Source organism: Aquarana catesbeiana, linkage group LG04 (genome assembly GCF_042186555.1).
Source record: "Aquarana catesbeiana isolate 2022-GZ linkage group LG04, ASM4218655v1, whole genome shotgun sequence".
NCBI lineage: Eukaryota > Metazoa > Chordata > Amphibia > Anura > Ranidae > Aquarana > Aquarana catesbeiana.
In genome coordinates, this window is record NC_133327.1 from 137,011,703 (window position 1) to 137,033,219 (window position 21,517).

The window sequence follows — 21,517 nt, forward strand, 5'->3', positions numbered from 1 at the left end:
CCGGTATTGAAGTGGTTAAAGAAGAACTTAATAAATAAGTCAGTGACTACTTAGCAACTGGCAACTGTTAATACAACACACACTATGGTCAGAAGTAGTCAATGGCTTGCTGTAAAAATACCCCTCCCCCAACACTGGTAGTCAGTAGCTGGTTGGTGCAATAACCCATTCAGTATTATTGGTCATTAGGTTACTGGGGAAATAACCGTACCTGAACTTGTAGCCCTCTCCTACAACTTGTGTCTTATTTGCCCTATATTGGCATTACATCCACTGCAGTATGTTATAAGTAAGTAAGTCATTTATATTGTGCAGACTAGAGTAGGGACTGGCCAGAGAGGGATTACTTTGTAGCAGTTGGCCGGCTTAAGCATGCATTGCAATGTATGTGAGCAAAAAATGCCTGTTTTTATGCAAAGTTTGCTAGAAATGTGTAAGGGTGTTTAGCAGTGTGCAGAGAGTTGATTCAGATTTTTCACTTACACTAAGGCCCCTTTCACACTGGGGCGGTGGGGGCGTCGGCGGTTCTTGCAGCTGTATTCGGCCGCTAGCGGTGTGGTTTTAACCCCCGCTGGCGGCCGAAAAAGGGTTAAAATCACTCGTACAGCGCGGCTATAGCCGCGGTATTGCCGCGGTATAGCCGCGTTGTCCCATTGATTTCAATGGGCAGGAGCGGTTTAGGAGCAGTGAATACACCGCTCCTTCACCGCTCCAAAGAAGCGGTTTGCAGGACTTTTTTAACCGTCCTGCCAGCGCACCGCTTCAGTGTGAAAGCCCTCGGGCTTTCACACTGAACAAACAGCGGAGGCTGTTTAGGGGCGGTTTGCAGGCGGTATTTTTAGTGTGAAAGGGGTCTAAGTGGCTGGACAGAAATACAAAATAATTTGGTAGGAGAAACAGCTCATAAACATGTGTCCTAAATGAATATTTAGTAGTTCCCTTTTCTGGTTTAAATGGAATCTATTCACAAAGACACTTGTGCTTTGTTATTACTAGATTCACACATTTGATTTCCCCTTTTCATTCTTTTGTTTACTAATTCTGAAAATATGATGAAATCAACATTTATTCCCAATTAAAAAAACATGCAAATAGGACAATATGCATCCAAATTTCATACCAAATTAAAGTAAAAGTGCAGCCAAAGCTCGTTTGGCTATACTTCTCCTATGGATCACATAAGTGCAGTTCCTTTTGCACTCCTGTGACCCGTTTTCAGCAGGCTGAAGTCGGCTGTCGGCTGACATTACAGAGCCAGTCCAGGCTTGGGCAAGATCGCAATAATAAAATCGGGATCAGCCCACATGCCTGGATAGGCAACCGGCTCAACAAGCCACTGAGAGCCTGAGCCGGCCACTCCCGCCCCCTCCACAGCCCAGCGCTCCAGTGGGGTGGGGGGAGAGCAGAGAGCTGAAGACTGACAGCCACCAGCTCTCTGCTCAGGGAGCTGTGAGAACCGAGCGATCGGCAGTGTTTGATTGCTCGGTTCTCAGTGTTAAAGCTGTCTGGGAACAGATAAATTGGCCTGATGCTGCATCCACCTAGATAAGTATGATAAAATAAACATTTTTAAAAAGGATTCCCATACATCTCTTTTAAAGCAGAACTGAGACATTGCCAAAATGTTAAAAAAAAAACTCTGGGACTTAAGGGGATTAAAGTGTATTTCCACTTTTGCAATCACATATGTGAAAACTCCACCATATGTTTGATGTTTGTTATGTGTTCTCATTCACACAGCATACCTACAAAAAAAAAAATAATATATATATATATATATATTAATATATATATATATATATATACATATATATATATATATATATATATATATATATATATATATATATATATATATATGTGTGTGTGTGTGTGTGTATATGTATATTTTACAGTGTTGCATGATGACAGAATTGCCAGTTAAATATACACAGTGCTGAATTGCAAAAAATGGCCCGTTCATGAAGGGGGTAAAACCTTCCAGAGCCAAAGTGGTTAATTACACACAGGTGAACCAGGCCTTAAAGTGGTTGTAACCCAAAAAATAATAAAAGCGATCCTGTTCCCTTATAGCAGATTAAACAGCACAGTGCTTGTGCTTTCTAACCTGTCCCTCTCTAAGTTGTAAAAAACCTGGCTGATCCTGCCTGTTCCTGTGTCCCCCTATGTAAACTGACCACGGGTAATCATGGCTGCTGATCCCTGATTACTGTGGTCAGGTTACATGCCTCCGTCATCCACAGCTTTCCTCTCTCCCCCTCCCTGCTTGTCAGCTCCTGTGTTTGTGAGCCATCTCTGCCCCCCCCTGCCGCTATTAGCGGCAAACCCTTTTGACACTGAACGATCCCCCAGCCCCCTGTTTTACTCAATTAAGCCAGTTCGTTCCCTTGGCAGAGACGGGCTGTACCTCTCTGCATGGGGTTGTCGGCTCTTGATTGAATAGATTGATAGCAGCGCAGCCATTGGCTCCTGCTGCTGTCAATAATATCCAATGACGCGGGCGCTGGGCCGAGTCCGGCATTCTGTGTCTATGGATGCAAATGCTGGACTCAGGAGCGCGCCCGCAATGTAACCCCCAGGTAAAGCGCTTCTACTATGGGGTTTACCGATGCGAGGTGAAGCAGCGAGCGCCGCCGGGGGACCCCAGAAGACGAGGTTCGATGCCACACTGTGCAAAACGGACTGCACAGTGTCGGTAAATATGATATGTTCGTTATTTAAAAAAAAAACAAAAAACAAGGGTTTACAACCCCTTTCATTAAATACCACTGCCAGCCCCTCTCTTTTATGCAGCAGCTGTGTAAGTGTTTGTGAAAAACAATGCCTCTAAATACCTTTTTTCAGATCTGTTCTGGCTGGTCATGTGATCTCTGGCTACTCTCCTCCCCATCTAAAGCCAACAGTGGGAGGGGCTGAGTGGACAGCACAGCTGTCACGTGACCTCCCCGACTGACATCAGAAGGGATCTAGGCCCCTCTCACTGTAGCATTTAGATTGGAGTAGGAGAGCGGCTGGAGGTCACGTGACTGGCCAGAACAGATCTGAAAAGGGTATTTGAAGGCATCATATTACACAAACACTTACACAGTGTAGGATGCCTGCATAAAAGAGAGGGGCTGGCAGTGATATTAATTAAGTTTACTTTACCACTTTAAAGTATTACTAAAGGAAAAACATATTTTTTTTTTCGTTTTGGATAGAGTAAGAGGGATTAGAACACCTGTCAGTTTTTATTGCTGTTTGTGCTCCCTTTAGAGAGACCCTATTTGTCTTGTTTACTATTATCACTTAAAATAAAGGTAAAGAAAATCCCAGATTTTGGGTTGTCCCCAGAAGAAAAGTAATAGAGGGGAAATCTTACAATGGGGACACTAGTTCTGGTGACCTAGGGGTCCCCAAGGAATTCCCTCTCACATCCTGTTTGACTATGGGACAGGAAGTGGAGAGAAATCTCTGCAGTGGGAAGAGATGGCAAAAAAAAATCTAACAGGGGTTATATCCCTTCCTTAAGCAGGTCATACATGGTTGAATTTCGAACGAATATTCTTTTGAAAATCAGAAAGTTCGTTTTTTGTGATCCGATGATGCCACCATTGATTTTCGAAATTCGCCCCACCAAGCCTTCAATTTCACCTCATGTTGCTACAGAAAAAGAATTTTCGTGGCCGGGAATCTTCTTTTCTCTCCATAAATTTTCTTTTTTTATTACATTTCTCACACGATTCTCCCATCATTGATTAGAAAATCGTTCGTTTTTCTAAAAATTTCCAACATGTCCGATTCCTCAAATTTGATTGCCGCACGAAAATCGGCCGTTGCTGCAGCCCACTAATGGTGCGAAATTAGTTCGAAAATTCTTGGATTCAATGTTCGAAAGGAAATTCTTTCGAAATTCGAACTGTGTATGCATTACTCTTTCCAAAATAAAAAAAAACAGTTTTGCCACGGGTCACAGCAGTGCGTCCCTGTTCTCTGGTTCAGGTGCGGTCAAGTTTTTGCCTGAATTTGCACCTGAATCCTAACCAAAGATGCACAGGACTCTTTTGGAATGCGGACCGCAGCTGCCCCAGACCTGTGTGAATCAGCTTCATTGCTGGGCACGTTCTCCTGTCATGCGAAATTGGATGCGGAGAAGCACACATCCAATTCGCACATATGTGAACCCGGCCTTAAGGTGTAAGCTATAAGACCCCTTTCACACTGGAGGCGTTTTTCAGGCTCTCTTGGGCTAAAAATAGCACCTGTAAAGCGCCTGAAAAACGCCTACCCTGCAGCCCCAGTGTGAGAGCCTGAGTGCTTTCACACTGGGGCGGTGCGCTTGCCGGACATTAGAAAAAGACCTGCAAGCAGCATCGTTGGGGCGGTGGAGGCGCGTTCTATACACTACTCCTCCACCGCCCCTGTCCATTGAAATGAATGGGCAGCGCTGCTGGAGGGCCTGCAAAGCGCTGCGGCAGTGGCGCTTTTCAGGCAATATTAACCCTTTCTTCGGCCGCTAGCGGGGGTTAAAAGTGCCCCACTGCTAAAATGACGGTAAAGCGCCGCTAAAACTAGCGACACTTTACCGCTAGCTTGGCCTTTTCTCAGTGTGAAAGGGTTCTTAATGTAATCAAGTAAATGTAAACAAACAATTCTAATGATTTACACATAGACATTAAAGCTGACCTCCAGCCTTCTCTTCAGTCTTGCACAGCGAGCTTGTCACAGCATGCATTAGAAGCTGCAGCAAGTCAGATAGAGCCTGCCTCATTTCCTGGCTGAAGATCATCCAGCATCATCTAGCCCTCTGCTCTCCGGCCTGACTGTCCCTGGCCCACTACTTTTATTGATCAGGTTTCCATTCTATCAGTCATGAAGCCTCAGCATCACATATGGGCCTGAGGTGGTTCCTATGAAAATTCATCCTACCTAGGAATGCAGACTGACACTCATCTATTAAAGGATAAGTCCACCCTAACACTAAAATCTCTACATCTACAGACATCCACGATCTAACACTAACCTACCTAGCCCTGTAAAGGAGAAATCAGTATACATACCTTTTCAGCAGGCGATCCGACCCGATCCCACACTGAGCTGTCAGCCGAGGCTTTGCTGTGGAGGTGGGTGCAGAGGACACATCCGACAACGGAAGCCCATAGTAAGTCTATGGGTGACATCACTCCCCATTCATTTCACAGCCATTGTCGGCCGTGTTCTCTGCAGAGCTTCTGCCGCTGGAGATCGGGTCGGATCGCCTTCAAAAAAGGTGTGTATAGCGATTTTATCTTTACAGGACTACATAGGTTAGAGTTAGATTGCGGGTGTCTATAGATGCAGGGATTTTAGTTTTACCATGGACTTCCACTTTAAGATATTTGGATAACTCCTCCCCCTCCAGCCCATTTGTATTAGGGCTAACACCCCGTTCACACTGAATGCGGCTTTGAATCAGTGTGATTTCATGTGTGGCTTGCCAACATCTGTACGACTTCATGCGCAGATGTCTATGCAAGTCGCACATTAAATCGCCAAATATAGTGAAGAAACCTTTTTCAAATTGGTCAGAGTCGCACCGATTTGAACGGTTCCATAGGCACAATAAGGGTACGACTTGTCATGCGACTTTAAACTGTCAAATCGCATGACACGTTACAATGGTGCGAATGGGGACTGAGGGCTGTTGGGAGGGGTACTGAGGCAGGGTCCTGTGATGTTTTCAGTACGCTACAAATTATACAGCATCCTCCCAACAGACATGATCTGTCTGTATTGCATAGAGAAGCACAGAGACCCCTTGATGACATCACTGGGTCCAAACTAAGGAATGTAATGAAAACAAAGGTAAATTTTACCATTTCATTAATATGTTGATGGGGGGGGGCAGAAACCGGGAAGGAAAATATAAGCAGGTTAATCTTCAGTACAAAAGCCGGATATCATCCATCAGGGATCACCTAATAAAACCACTTAACCTTAGGTGGATGTCATATGACGTCCTTAGGTTGAAGTAGAGATATCTGAATGATGCCTGCAGGCATCATTCAGATATCTTTTTTTTTTTCAGCCAAGAATTCCCTGCAAAGTAAAAGTAATCAAAGCAGCTGTTTAGCCACTTGATTGCTTTTACAGGACACCTCCCCCTCCCCCCTCCGGTGGTTCTCCCGGGTCACCTATGCGATCGGCAAGCCGGAGAATGAATTTGCCACTGGCGGCCGTTTACCATAGAGCTAACCGCGGACCAGATGGTCCCCGGTCATCTCTATGACCCTCAGAGGCCCGAAGCAGTGTCATTGACGTCACTTCCAGCTCTAGCAGATGTAAACACTGCCGTTTTATTAGCTCGGAAGCCTGAGTTTGTTTTTTTTTTGTTTGTTTTGATCTCAGGCTTTAGAGGAGAGATGTGGTGACTTATAGACCACAGATCTCTCCGTAAAGAGGACCTGGCATGCCCTACTCCTATTACGGGGGATGTTTACATTCCTTGTAATAGGAATAAAAGTGATTTAAAAAAAAAAAAATTTAAAGGGAAAGTGTAAAAAAAAAAAATAAAAAAAAATGTAAAGCACCCCCAACCCTCGTGCCAGCACGCAGAAGCAAATGTATACTTAGGTCGCGCCTGCATATGTAAATGGTGCTCAAACCACATATGTGAAGTATCACCACAAACATTAGAGCGAGAGCAATAATTCGAGCGCAAGACCTCCTCTGTAACTTTAAACAGGTAACCTGTAAAACAATTTAAAGCGTTGTTTATGGAGATGAAGTACCGTAGTTTGTCGCCATTCTACGAGTGTACGCAATTTTAAAGAATGACATGTTAGGTATCTATTTACTCAGTGTAACATCATCTTTTACATTTTTTTTTACAAAAAAATTGGGCTAACTTTAGTGTTTTGTTATTTTTTTTAATTCATGAAACTGTTTTTTTTTTTCGAAAAAAAAAATCACATTTGAAAAATTGCTGCGCGACATAAAAAATTGCAACAACCGCCATTTTATTCCCTAGGGTCTCTGCTAAAAAAAAATATATATATATATATATATATATCGTTTGGGGGTTCTGTGTAATCTTCTATGTATGTAACGCATGTAAAAAATTGACACCTTTATCACAGTTGCTGTGTGGCCCATGTATGTCAGTGAGAAGTGATCTCAGCCATGAAGGCACAATGGAGTGTTGTTGGTAAGCTGTGTGTGTGATCACAGTGGTGGGGGACACGTGGAAGCGGTGTGTACATTTCAGTTATAGTGATCAGGGATCCCGCTGTCACCTCTCTGCCTCCCGCTATCCTAGCCTCACCTAACCAGCTCCTGAGCCACACCCCCAGCCGCCATCTCCTAGGAGACTGCATCCAAACTCCACCCCCAGACAATGCCAGCGATAGGACCCTAACAGGAGATCGGAGCCTGTGTATCTACAGCGTGTGACCCATGAACCCGCGCATGCGCTTTGGCCTGCAGCGAGTGACCAATGGCTCCAGCAGTCACCTTTCTCCCTCCTTCCCTCAGCTATTTCCCGCACTGAGCCGCTATCCCCACACTCACCAAACCAGCTCTGTAGCCACCTCCCCCCCGCCGCCATCTCCACGGATACCGCCTCCGAGCCCCGCCCACAACTGCAATCCCTGATGTTTCCCTGTTTGAATCTCTTTTAGCCGCCGCTTACTGTTTCCAGGGCAACGGCCTGGGCTTCAGCGTCCGCTGTTACCATGCCAACCCAAAGAGCAGGCTTCTTGGCCCAAAGCAGGAGGTCAGAGAGAAGTAGAAGGCAGAGCAGAGCAGAGCACAGGAGAGCAGCTTGTGGGACACCATGGCCAACGAGGAGGGATCACTCATGAAGCTGGAGGCTGTTATCCAGGTGAGGGGAGAGTGCTGGGAGGTGTGAGAGGGGCTGCCATCTACAGTGCAGTGATTACTGAGTCAGGGTGAATGCTATGGTGAGCATGTCCTGCAGGATCCTACAAGTACCTGGATATATGTGTATACAGATTGCTGAAGTCGCCATTCTCTGCTTACAGGCGCAGGTTTCCATGCGTTCCCACATGTTGCATGTAGGGCAGTCTATTTCTCTTAATGGGCTGCTCTTTGCACAAGAAACACTTTAAAAAAAGTCCAAAAATCGCACTGAAACGCATGGTGCTGATGCACCACTGGCATACAAAAACATGCACTTCAGCAGATGCATGAGAGCGCCATTAAGAATAAATGGTGCCCCCACATGTCTTCTAAAGGGCAGCATGTTTGTGGAGAGCATGCACGTTCCCAACATGCACAAGTGTGAACAGTCCCAACACATAGATAAGGAGGAAATCGCTGTTTCCAGGGATGTCAGGTCACACCACACCGTCACAGGCAGTACTTTTAGTCAGCGCAGGGTGTGAGTGAAGCAGGACATCACAACAAGGATGCAATGAATAGAACTGTATTTTAGACCACTTGTAACATTTCAATAAAGTTCTCTGAAAAAAAAAAGGAAACAGTGCATCATGCTGGGATGGGTGCATCAGCACTGTGGCTCCCAGCACACTGCAGGTCACTGGTGTGAATGAACCCTACTTTCACACTGGGGCCCCCGAGCGTGAGCGATAAAGCCCCGCACGTTTTAGCGACGCTTTTTGCCTTTTAACTCCCCACTAGCAGCCCAAAAGGTGGTTAAAAGCTCCCATGTTGCGGCGCTTCCGAAGCACTTTTCAGGCGCTTTGGAAGCGCTGCCCATTCATTTCAGTGGGCAGGGCATTTTGAGAGCAGCGCTCCCAAACCGCCCTAAAGATGGTGCTTGCAAGACTTTTCAAAACATCCCGCAAGCGCACCGCTTCAGTGTGAAAAGTCACACTGAAATGAATGGGAGGTGGTTTTCAGGCGTTATTTAGGGGATATTTATAGAGCTAAAAAGGCTGAAAATCGCCTCAGTGTGAAGCCAGCCTAAAGTGGACCTGGTAGCCCTGTGCAAGGTCTGTATATTCTGTCTGAGCCCCTCCCTCTTTAAGAAAAATCACCTGACATTACGGGGCACAAAGTGTAGCTTATAAGGCCCCTTTCACACCGATACGTTTTTCCTGCGCTTTTTACACTTTAAGAAAAAACGCAAGAAAAAATGTTTTCCTTTAAATCCTATGGGACTTTTTACACTACTGCGCTGTGGGTGCGGTGCATCATGAAATGGGCATGCTGCATCTTTGGTGTGGTGTTGAAAACTGCACCAAAAATGCAGCTTCCCATTGAAATGATTAAAAATCGAGTTAAAAATGCACTACATTTTTGGTGCGTTTTTGAGTCACATGTCCATTTTTCACCGGTGCAGGCAACCCAAAAACGCACAGGAAACGCATAGGAAACAGCAAAATTGTGGTAAAAATGCATATGCAAGAAAGTTCTATTTTATACCAACCTGGCCCCCATCTTCTATTGGGATCTCACACTTCTTCCAGCCATATCCGGAGGCATACACAGCAGCAGAAATCTCACCAGAGCACACTCATGCAATGGACTAGAGCAGGGGGTGTACAACTCAATTTAATTGCATCATGGTTGCCGTCAGGACAGCCAGTTTTATCTGTAAGACTATATAAATGTATCTACTGTTTATTATATTTAAGAATTATCACTGTCTTTGATTATTACTGGCTTCAGTAATAACTTATCCCCTTCCCACTGCCGCCTCCCGGCCCTTTAATTGCCTCTAAATGCCAGGAGGTGTAGGCAGGAATTCGGGTCATGTGACTGCTGTGATTGGCTGTCAGAACGGTAACATAATCAGAAAGCTCCCGATCACAAGTTTGCATCGAGAGCTTTCCAGTGCCCGCCAGTGACGGTGCTGGGAGCATGCAGGATGTGCACTCTCAGCACAGAAAAGTGTTTACATATATGCACCCTTTTGGCGTTAAAGCCCACCCGCCGAGAGGCTGCATATATGCGCCTACGTCAGCGGCAAGAGAGTGATTATAAATGTTCTTTCTAAAAATTAAAAAAAATAACAAACGGGTTTATACTTAATGGAGTTTCACAGAACGGCCCTCTTCTCGGGTCCCCTGCTGGCTCGCCTGGCTCTCCGCTGAGTGCCCACCATAGGAAGCCACGACCTAGTCACTGGCTTTGCTTGACAGCAGTTTGCTGCCCCAGCAAAGCCAGTGAGACCAGGAATGAGGGAATAGAAAAGCTGCAGATGTGCGCTGGATCAAATGAGGGCTCAGGTAAGTAAAAGGGCGAGTTAGGGGCCATGCTGATGCCTAAACATTTCTTACCTTAAAGTGGTTGTAAACCCTTACATATACCCAACGAAGTGTCTGGCCGCAGGTGATACAAAGAGATTAAACAAATCCTTATACATACATTGTACCTGTTTATTTGCAGCCCTCTCTTCTCTATATCCATTCAAATTCCAGAATTTATAAAGCTTGTCCGAACTGTCAGAAAAAAAGGGGGCAGGGAGCTGAAATTACACTCTGCAAAGCTCAGTGAGGAGAACTCTGAGAGCTAATTGGAGGGAAGGGAAGGGACACCCCCCTCCCTTTCACCCAGGAACAGAGCTGATTCTGTCAATCACAGGCTGTGTGCTGGAGCCTCCTCCCCTGTCATCTTTTTTTCTCTTAGTGTCAGGAAAACTTGTCAGAAATTACTTACCGTATATACTCGAGTATAAGCTGAGTTTTTCAGCCCATTTTTTTTCGGCTGAAAACCACCCCTCGGCTTATACTCGAGTGAGCCGTACCTTTCATTACTAAAACAGCGTGTGTAACAGCGTGTGTCTCCCGCTGTGTTATGCAGTCTGTTCGGCCGTCTATTGTAACAAAGCCCCGCCTCCTCCTCGTCTGTGCTAGAGGAACACTGATACAATGCTGGCAAACTGTACAAGCGTTCCGTCTATCAGAGACGAGGAGGAGGCTTTGTTACAATGAACGGCCATGCAGACTGCATAACACAGCGGGAGACACACGCTGTTTTAGTAATGAAAGGTACAGCTGCAGATGGGCACAGTGACACTACAGATGGGCACAGTGACACTACAGATGGGCACAGTGACACTACAGATGGGCACAGTGACACTAAAGATGGGCACAGTGACACTACAGATGGGCACAGTGACACTAAAGATGGGCACAGTGACACTACAGATGGGCACAGTGACACTAAAGATGGGCACAGTGACACTACAGATGGGCACAATTAGGCTGCAAATGGGCACAGTGAGGCTGCAGATAGGCATTGTTTACCCAGTAGCTGCTGCATTTTCCCACCCTAGGCTTATACTCGAGTCAATATGTTTACCCAGTTTTTTTGTGGTAAAATTAGGTGCCTTGGCTTATATTCAGGTCAGCCTATACTCATGTATATAGTATGTATGTAGATAGCAGAGGAACTGAGCAGCAGACAGAAATTACACTTAGTGCTTTTAATTGAGACAAGAACACTTTCCAAAGAAAAGCATAGACTGTAAAATCTTATTTGTTACTTTTTCAAATCTAGAAGAGATAAATATATATAACTCATTTATAATAATAAAGATCTAACCCATTCATACATATGTTAGTAATGTTAATTGGTAAATATTAGATATTAGATTAACCACTTACGGACAGCCCGCCTTACGTCGGCTCTTTGAAGAGGAATATCGTTGTTATGGCAGTAGCTAGCTGCCATAACCCCAGTATCCTCTTCTTCAGCGGACAGTCCGCTGTCAGATAAAAGTGATCTCTGTGGCGGATTCACCGCAAGATCACTTTTATTGGGAGTAGGAGGAAGCCCCCCTCCCGCTGCGCTCCAGGGGCCTCCGCTGCTTACCGGACCCGCCGGTTGCGGAGGAGACAATCGCGTCCTCTCTGACCACTGCCTGGCTGCCGAGTGAAGGGAACATGGCCCCCACTCGGCTCCATAGCATTGACGTCAAACATCACTTCTGCCCAATACTCTTAAAGGAGATTTTTTTTTTTTTTTCAAATGACCCCTTTTTTTTTTTTTTTCTTTTTTTTATTGCATTTTAGTGTAAATATGAGATCTGAGGTCCTTTTGACCTCAGATCTCATATTTAAGAGGTCCTGTCATGCTTTTTTTTCTATTACAAGTGATGTTTACATTCCTTGTATTAGGAATAAAAGTAACCAAAAAATTTTTTTTTTAAAAAAAGGACAGTGTCAAAATAAAAAGTAAAATAAATAAGAAAAAAAAAAGTAAAGCGCCCCCTCCCGCTGAGCTTGCGCGCAGAAGCAAACGCAAACGTGAGTAGCGCCAGCCTATGAAAATGGTGTTCAAACCACACATGTGAGGTATCACTGCGATCGTTAAGAGCGAGAGCAATAATTTAGCCCTAGACCTCCTCTGTAACTCAAAACTGGTAACCTGTAGAAATCTTTAAACGTCACCTATGGAGATTTTTAACGGTAAAAGTTTGTCGCCATTCCACAAGGGGCGCAATTTTGAAGCGTGACATGTTGGGTATCAATTTACTCAGCATAACATTATCTTTCACAATATAAAAAAAAATTGGGCTAACTTTACTGTTGTCTTTTTTTTTAATGAAAAGTGTAAAAAGTGTAAAAAGTTTAAAAAGTGTGCTAGTAAGACCGCTGCGTAAATACGGTGTAACAGAAAGTATTGCAACAACCGACATTTTATTCTCTAGGGTGTTAGAACCCCCAAACATTATATATATATATATATTTTTTTTAGTAATCTTCTAGCAAAAAAAAAATGATTTTAAAGCGGAGTTTCGCTAAAAAAAATTTTTTAGATGTCAGCAGCTGCAAATACTGCAGCTGCTGACTTTTAAAATAAGGACACTTACCTGTCCCGGGGTCCAGTGATGTCGGCACCCGAGACCGAACCGCCCTCGATCCTCGGGTGCTGCCGCCGCCATTCTCACTGAGGGAATCAGGAAGTGAAGCGTTGCGGCTTCACTGCCCGGTTCCCTACTGCGCATGCGCGAGTCGCGCTGCGTGTCTACACTGGTCCCCGTTGTGGGAACTGTGTATTTCCCACAACACAACGGGGTGGGTGGGGAGTCTGCGGCTAGCTGCGGCTAGCTATACCCGGAAGTGGGTGCAGATACCTGTATTATACAGGTATCTGCACCCCCCTCCCCCCTGAAAGGTGTCAATTGTGACACCGGAGGGGGGGAGGAATCCGATGAGCGGAAGTTCCACTTTAGGGTGGAACTCCGCTTTAACTTGTAAACACCAAGTCTGAAAAATAGGCCCGGTCCTTAAGTGGTTAAGGAAGGCTTCTAACACAGAATCAAACAGCCTTTTTATGCAAAGCGGAGGGATTAACCCCTTAGGTTCCACAGTGAGTATAAAAAGCATGATTTTCTGCATATACAGACTGATTTTACTGTTGTGGGTTTAGTAATGCTGTAAGTAGTGGATGTGTATGGATCATTTTTTGAAGAATAAGGATATTGTTTAGTTTCATGTTAATTGAGAAAAAAGCATGTTTGAATGAAACATGGAAGCATTTTCTGTAGCCATAATCTTTTCATTCTGGGTTCCTTGGCTTAAATTTCATGAGTGATTATTCAACATAATCATACCAGACAGCCTACAGTCTGATCATACAATTTCCTTTAGGTTAATTAACCACTATGCAGAGCGAGGACATAACAAGCTATTCATCCCATACCCAGTCTTCCTTACATTGATGAACAGAATTGCTGTGCCCTTGCTCTACTCAGTTGTTGGTAAATCTAAGAGGATTATACAAGTGTGTGGCCTGTTTTACACAATAGCTGTACTGATTGTAAAGCGCTGCACAAACTGTTGGCGCTATATAAATCCTGTATAATAATAATAATAATACTGATGGTTAAACGTACAATATCACACAATAGTGCAATTGTGCACTACTGTTTGGGGATACACACTACTATGTAGCTTTCACTATTAGGGGGTCATAGTGTACTACAATTAGCAAACAGTCATGAGTGATTGTAGTTCAAGCTCCCTGAAGAATATATAGAACTCCAATGGTCGCACAATCGTTTCCTTAAATTGGCCGAACATTACACTGTATGAATTTTAGCTGGTTCCTGATGACCCTGTCACCATCCTCCAGCCGGAAATGCAAAATTAAAACGTGTGCATGGCAAACATTTTCTTTTAATTGGGTGGGGAAGGAATAGAACCCCTGTCACTTTATTTTTTACTGTCTGTATCCTAGAAATAGAACAGGAAGTTAGAGAAAATCTTTAGAAAGTGAAGAAAATTGTAGAAGCGGGCTGGAAATCAGAGGACAGAAGATTTTAACTAAAGCAGCAGCCAGCAGTACACGGGACACATTGATTTAATTGTAAATAATGTCTCTTGTGCTGATTTAAAAAAAAATGTTTTTGACTAAATTTGATTAAATTTAAGCCCTGTACACACAGGCCGGATATCGGGCAGTATTGGCTGATTCAATAGAAACCAGCCAACATTCGGCTTTGTGAATGGCAGCTGGTCCAACAGAAGCTGGCTGAACGTCCGGCTTCTGTTGAAAGGGCGTGACTGAAAAAGGTCTACCGATCGGCATCGGATGAGCCAATGGCTAAGGGCACTGACCGGTGTGCTTTGTCCCCCTGTCAGAACACAATAGCTCAGCTGGGAGATCCTCCCGAGTGCTTCAGTTTTTTTTTTTCCGTTCAGCCCACTGGGGCTGAATCAAATCTCTTTGTCATTAGTAGAAAAGAGGATGGTGGTGGACCTCTGCATGGGGTTGTATTATATTTAGTTTCTCTACACAGACTAAAACCCCCCTGGTCCGGATATATTAAACATTGAACCATGGGTTTAGTATTTTGGTAATTAATTTCATTTCTACCTTTTAAAGGGGTTGTAAACCCTTGTGTTTTTTCACCTTAATGCATTTAATGTGTGAATACATGCAGATGCAGGGCTCGGGAGCGCACCCGCATGGGTGTCCACCAAGGAGAGCGCTTTTCCAACGTGGACACCTGTTGGGGGAGGAGCTACCAGCGCCTCCGGTGGACCCCAGAAGAGGACGATCGGGGCAACTCTGTGCAAAACAAACTGCAGAGTGGAGGTAAGTATGACATGTTTGTTATTTTTTTTTTTTTTAAACGACAGTTTACAAACCCATTAAGATAGAATTGGGGCGATAACTCACAAATTGGAAAGGGTCCTTTCCTTCTTCGGGAATAACCTTAATGGTCGTTCATTAGGATTCAGTGGCCAATTGAGCCCCGTCTAGAACAGAGGTATTGTCTGGCTCTGACATTAAACCTCAGAAATTCTGCAGCGTTCTCACTGTACAGCTCCTTTTCTAACTTTTTAATGAACTGCCAAAAGTCGGAATTCCTAAACATTTCTTTACCAGACCATGTCAGCCATAAGCTCAAAGGATATTTTACAGTGTCTTGAGAAAGTATTCATACCCCTTGATGTTTTCCACATTTTGTCATGTTACAACCAAAAACTTAAATGTATTTTATTGGGATTTTATGTGATAAACCAACACAAAGTGGCACATAATTGTGAAGCGGAAGGAACATAATAGATGATTTTTTAAATTTTTAACAAATAAATAGCTGAAAAGTGTGGCATGCATTTGTATTCAGCCCCCTTTACTCTGATACCACTAACTAAAATCTAGTGGAACCAATTGCCTTCAGAAGTCACCTAATTAGTAAATAGAGTCCATCTATGTGTAATTTAATCTCAGTATAAATACAGATGCTCTGTGAAGTCCTCAGAGGTTTGTTAGAGAACCTTAGTGAGCAAACAGCATCATGAAGACCAAGGAACACACCAGACAGGTCAGGAATAGAGTTGTTGAGAAGTTGAAAGCAGGGTTAGGTTATAAAAAAATATCCCAAGCTTTGAACATCTCACAGAGCACTGTTCAATCCGTCATCTGAAAATGGAAAGAGTATGGCACAACTGCAAACCTACCAAGACATGGCCGTCCACCTAAACTGACAGGCTGGGCAAGGAGAGCATTAATCAGAGAAGCAGCCAAGAGGCCCATGGTAACTCTGGAGGAGCTGCAGAGATTCACAGCTCAGGTGGGAGAATCTGTCCACAGGACAACTAAAAGTTGTGCACTCCACAAATCTGGCCTTTATGGAAGAGTGGCAAGAAAAAAGCCACTGTTGAAAGAAAGACATTTGAAGTCCCCTTTACAGTCTGTGAGAAGCCATTTGGGGGACACAGCAAACATGTGGAAGAAGGTGCTCTGGTCAAATGAGACCAAAATTGAACTTTTTGGCCTAAAAGCAAAATGCTATGTGTGGTGGAAAATGAACACTGCACATCACCCTGAGCACACCATCCCCACCGTGAAACATGGTGGTGCAAGCATCATGTTGTGGGGATGCTTTTCTTCAGCAGGGACAAGGGAGCTGGTCAGAGTTGATGGGAAGATGGATGGAGCCAACTACAGGGCAATCTTAGGAGAAAACCTGTTAGAGTCTGCAAAAGACTTGAGAATGGGGGGGGAGGTTCACCTTCCAGCAGGAGCTAAAATGGAATGGTTTAGATCAAAGCATATTCTTGAAAATTGCTGTTCACAGACGCTCTCCATCCAATCTGACAGAGCTTGAGCTATTTTGCAAAGAAGAATGGGCAAAAATGTCACTCTCTAGATGTGCAAAGCTGGTAGAGACATACCCAAAAAGACTTGCAGCTGTAATTGCAGCAAAAGGTGGTTCTACAAAGTATTGACTGGTGGGCAGAATACTAATGTACGCCACACTTTTCACATATTTATTTGTAAAAAATGTTGAAAATCTTTTATCGTTTTCCTCCCACTTCACAATTATGTGCCACTTTGTGTCGGTCTACCACATAAAATCTCAATAATCCAGTGGCAAAAAAATACGTGTCATGGTTTGGTAGAAACAGGTGCCTTGAAAATTATAATAAGGCCTTGTGTGTTATATCTTCTCCAAACCTTACCAATCCACATTCCCCCTCTTTCTTCAATGATGATGCACCATGCTTATGACCAGTTCCTGTGGGGGCCCCTCTGCAAGTGTATTTTTTCTGGTGCATGGAGTTGAACCTAATAAACTCTATTTACTTCAAATCAAAATTCTCATAAAATTAACCAATTAAAATGTTTGCATAATATGAACCCACCTATGCTGAAATTTTAATATTGCCTCCTGTGTGTTGGCATTCCTCCCCATCATGTAATTTCTGAGTATGTCTTAATCAGGAACAGAAAGCTCACCAATAGGAACTTCCCTATTTTGCTCTGTGTCAGTTATACTGTTATGCCCTGTACACACAATAGGATTTTCCGACGGAAAAATGTGTGATAGGACCTTGTTGTCGGAAATTCAGACCGTGTGTGGGCTCCATCACACATTTTCTATAGGAATTTCCGACACACAAAGTTTGAGAGCTTGTTATAACATTTTCCGACAACAAAATCCGTTGTCGGAAATTCCGATCGTGTGTACACAAATCCGACGCACAAAGTGCCACCCATGTTCAGAATAAATTAAGAAACGAAAGCTATTGGCTACTGCTCCGTTTATAGTCCCAACGTACGTGTTTTACGTCACCGCGTTTAGAACAATCAAATTTTCCGACAACTTTGTGTGACTGTGTGTATGCAAGACAAGTTTGAGCCAACATCCGTCGGAAAAAATCCATGGATTTTGTTGTCGGAATGTCCGATCAATGTCCGACCGTGTGTACGGGGCATTAGTGTGAAAATAACAGGGAGGCCAAGTGTAGATTTATCACAGGCCCCGTAGAATGCATACAGGGCTCTTTCGTATATCAATATCAAGTAGATAAAAGTGGTAATCAGTTGTGTTTTATTATTTTATCAGTGCCTTAGCTAAAGAAATCGCTTTTATATGATCATAAATGCATATATTATCTTCTTGTAGCAACAGATTGATTGATATATGCACTGCAAGTAAAATTACTGTTATCTTGGTGTTTGCACTACTTCCATGTATGTCCAGCAGGGGGCAATGTTATACTTCAATTGGTTGTTCTAATTCCTTGTTGGTAATAGATGGCTCCAAATACTTTAATTTACACATATCATGGTACCACTATTATTAGCTTGTTTGACTTTCTGTAGCAGCTTTGTTTAGTCCCTGTAATTTCAATGCTCATTATGTGTACCTTTCACAGCTTAATCCACATGCAGTAAATAAACACCCACTATTCCCACTCAAACCGCAAAAAGACATCCAGTAAGCAAAAAAAAAAAAGGAAAAAACAAATACAAATAACATTCATAAATATGTCTATCCTCAAATAAATACTTCCAGCTATATACAAACACAATAATGCCCCATACACAGGATCGGAAATTCCGCCAGCAAAAGTCCGAGGTGAGCTTTTGGTCGGAAATTCTGACCGTGTGTATGCTCCATCAGACTTTTGCTGGTGGAATTTCTGCCAGCAAAAGATTGAGAGCAGGTTCTCTATTTTTCGGAAAAAGTTCCTATTGGACATTCCGATCGTCTGTAGCAATTCCGACGCGCAGAAGTCCTTTGCGTGCTCGGAAACAATTCGATGCATGCTCAGAAGCATTAAACTTCATTTTCTCGGCTCGTCGTAGTGTTGTACGTCACCGCGTACTTGACGGTCGAAAATTCAGAGAACTTTTGTGCGACCGTGTGTATGCAAGGCAAGTTTGAGCGGAATTCCGTTGGAAAAACCATCCAACGTTTTTCTGACGGAAATCCTGATTGTGTGTATGGGGCATTAGAGCCTTTAGTTCACATTCTGTATGATTTATTTCACCTTAATTGGACTTTACGTGCTTGATTCTCCCTATAGCGGAGAACATATAGCTTTATCTTGCTGCAATGGAGTAGTCTACAAAGATTACTGCAATTCTAGCTGTCAATGTAAGTGAAGAGTTTACATTTGCAGCTTAGAGGTTGCATTTGTCCTCTGGCAGTGATAGATGTTTTATACTTTGCATAAAACATCCTTTTAGCTCTGTCTTTACATTTGATGCATGAAATTTGCAATAATTGATTTGCCTTGATCTAATACTATGTGGTGAATCTATAACAATTTATATAGAAATTTGTTCTGAGAATGAGTAAAATAAATGTTTTAGGCTTTCACCTGTGCTGATTGAATGTTTTCCGTTGATCTGTTATGGAAAATACCACACTTGGCCTCTAGATGACGCTAAGTACCATATAAAAAAAATGAGCACAGGAAATTGCCTAATAACATTTGTTTGTTTGTTTTTTTCCCCCACATTCACACAGAACAAATGTAAATGCATTTTCACTGGGTAAATTGCTATGTAAATTTCTTTAAAATTCACCCCTATTTATCTAGGTTCAGGAGGTAAGCTGCATACATTATACAATTTTCTTTTTCAATTTCCTTTAAACTTACCTTCAATATGTAGTGCAAGGGCCTGCCTGATTGGATACAAATTGAAAGTGATTAGGTTTGACCTCGTATTATATGGTTTTGGTAGATCTAAAGGAAAATTATACAAGTATGTATAATGTATGGCCAGACTTAGGCTGTGTACTTCACAACATCACAAACTTTTATCAGTTGAGAACCTGGCACTGGTTGTGTTCATTGTAGGGGTCAGAGTCATGGAGTGCAAAAAAAAAACAAAAAAACAAAAAACAGTCCTTCACATGTCCTGACCCCTGAACTTAAGTGGTGGTTTAGGATCTTGGCAGTGAGTCTGTGCCACCACTTAAAATGGTTGTAAACCCCGTACTACCACTTTTACCTAGAGGTAAGTCTATAACAAGGCTTACCTGTACTGTAGGTACCGTGAATATCCTCTAAACTTGCACTATTTAGGAGATATTCACTGTATCCACATATGTCGACGTCATCGGCACATGAGCACTGAAGAAACGGCTCGCTTGTGCCATTTCTTTAGTAGCTGTGCCGTGCTCCCGCATTCACAGGTGTGACGTCATCATGGCTCCAGCCAATCACATCGCCGGAGCCCACGAACCCGGAAATAACTCCGGGAGACATGTCGCTGGTCACATTGGTGTACAGGGACCTCTGCAACAGCTTCGATCTACGGTAACTGTTTCATAATTATGATGCATACTAGCTCATTATGCTTTTGTCTTGCAGGTTTTTGTTTTTTTTTAAGTTTACAACCACTTTAACTTCAGTTCTGACCTAACGTATATATTGTTAACAAAATCCTCAGGTAAAAAAAATGTACAATTATTATTTTTTGTTTTGGGAGCATGTAAAGCATTGCACCAGTGAGCAGCAGATTGCTGAGTCCTGCAGACTTCTCAGTGTATCTGTTTGCTCATACCTCGTATGGGTAAGCAGATACACACTGACAGGAAGAATGAATGAACTACCACGGTGCTCAACAGCACCGTGGTAGTTCATTGAGAACTACAAGCTGACAGGCGCAAAAGCTGTCGGGACTTATAGTCTTCTATTCACAGAGGACTGTGAATGAATGAATGAATTACTTTCAAAGAGTGACAGCGCCCAGAGAAGATGCACCCCCACCCGCTGTCACTGGGAGGGGAGGGGGAATGGCTGCAGCTGCAGGAACATGTTTCATGTTCCACCCTAAATGTAATATGTTCCAAAAGGTGAACTTATCCTTTAAAGGCTTAGTAGTTCACCTTTGTCACCCATTTTTAGGTAGTAACACAAAAAGTGATCACATTCCCCAACCTTCCTCCCCTCGAACCACAACACACCAGCCCCCCACCAGAGACACACTTAACTTAAAAGAGAAATATGGAATTTGCTTTTTTTTTGTGAATCATACTTGCCTAGCTGGATGCAGCATCGGTCCTCTGCCAGCTCTAACACTGAGAACCAAGCGATAAAACACTGCTGATCACTAGGTTCCCACAGCTCCGAGAGCAGAGAGTTGGTGACTGTCCGTGACCGACTCTCTGTTCTGCCCCCACCCCACCCCCCACCGCGCGCTCACTAGGCTGTGGAGGGGACAGGAGAGGCTGGGTGCTGGTCCAAGCATGTGGGCTGGACCGGCTCTGTGATGTCAGCCGACAGCAGGCTTTGGCCCACTGTCTGCTGAAAACGGGTCACAGGAGTGCAGAACGAACTGCACTCCTGTGATCCAAACAAGCTTTGGCTGTACTTCTCATTTAATTGCATGGGTGCTTCTCCCTGCATCCTTCTGGTTTTCTTTTGAATTCAGCATATGTGAGTCCCCACCCACATAGCTATATTATCTATTCACTGATCCATTCACAGGAACCCACTGTGGCAGAGGAACTCAATGCAGATCTCAATGCAGCACAATTGCGTTAATATCAACCCATCTCTAGTCCACTGCTGCCCTCCTTCAGCCCTATTATGGTAGCTTTGTACCTCTGTACGGACTGGGGGCTGCACTGGTCTCAGTTGCAATGTTCTTCAAGCTCCATGCAGAAATTTAATAAGTGCACCTTTTTTTGTTATTGATGTGGGTTTCCAAAAGGTGGACTACTCCTTTTGAAGTGCAAAGCTGATTTGTGAAGAGTGGTATAATCAACATGTAGGGTGCTCTATTTGACCCCAGGCTCTGTCACTTCTTGACTGCTCACAAGTATCAGTTGTTTCAATCTGAGATGTGTAGATCGTGTTGTTCAGTTTGA

At 43.6% G+C, this 21,517-nt stretch overlaps 1 protein-coding gene across 1 annotated transcript in view; it reads left to right on the top strand.

Annotated features, from left to right (window-relative positions):
- Positions 1 to 7,602: 7,602 nt before the first annotated feature.
- The window catches only part of LOC141139518 (uncharacterized), a 199,944-nt gene continuing 186,029 nt past the window's right edge, over positions 7,603 to 21,517 (top strand). The window contains exon 1 of the mRNA XM_073625735.1: positions 7,603 to 7,840. Within this exon, the coding sequence (XP_073481836.1) occupies positions 7,793 to 7,840 (48 nt within the window). The 5' untranslated portion in view covers positions 7,603 to 7,792. The remainder of the gene's footprint in view (positions 7,841 to 21,517) is intronic.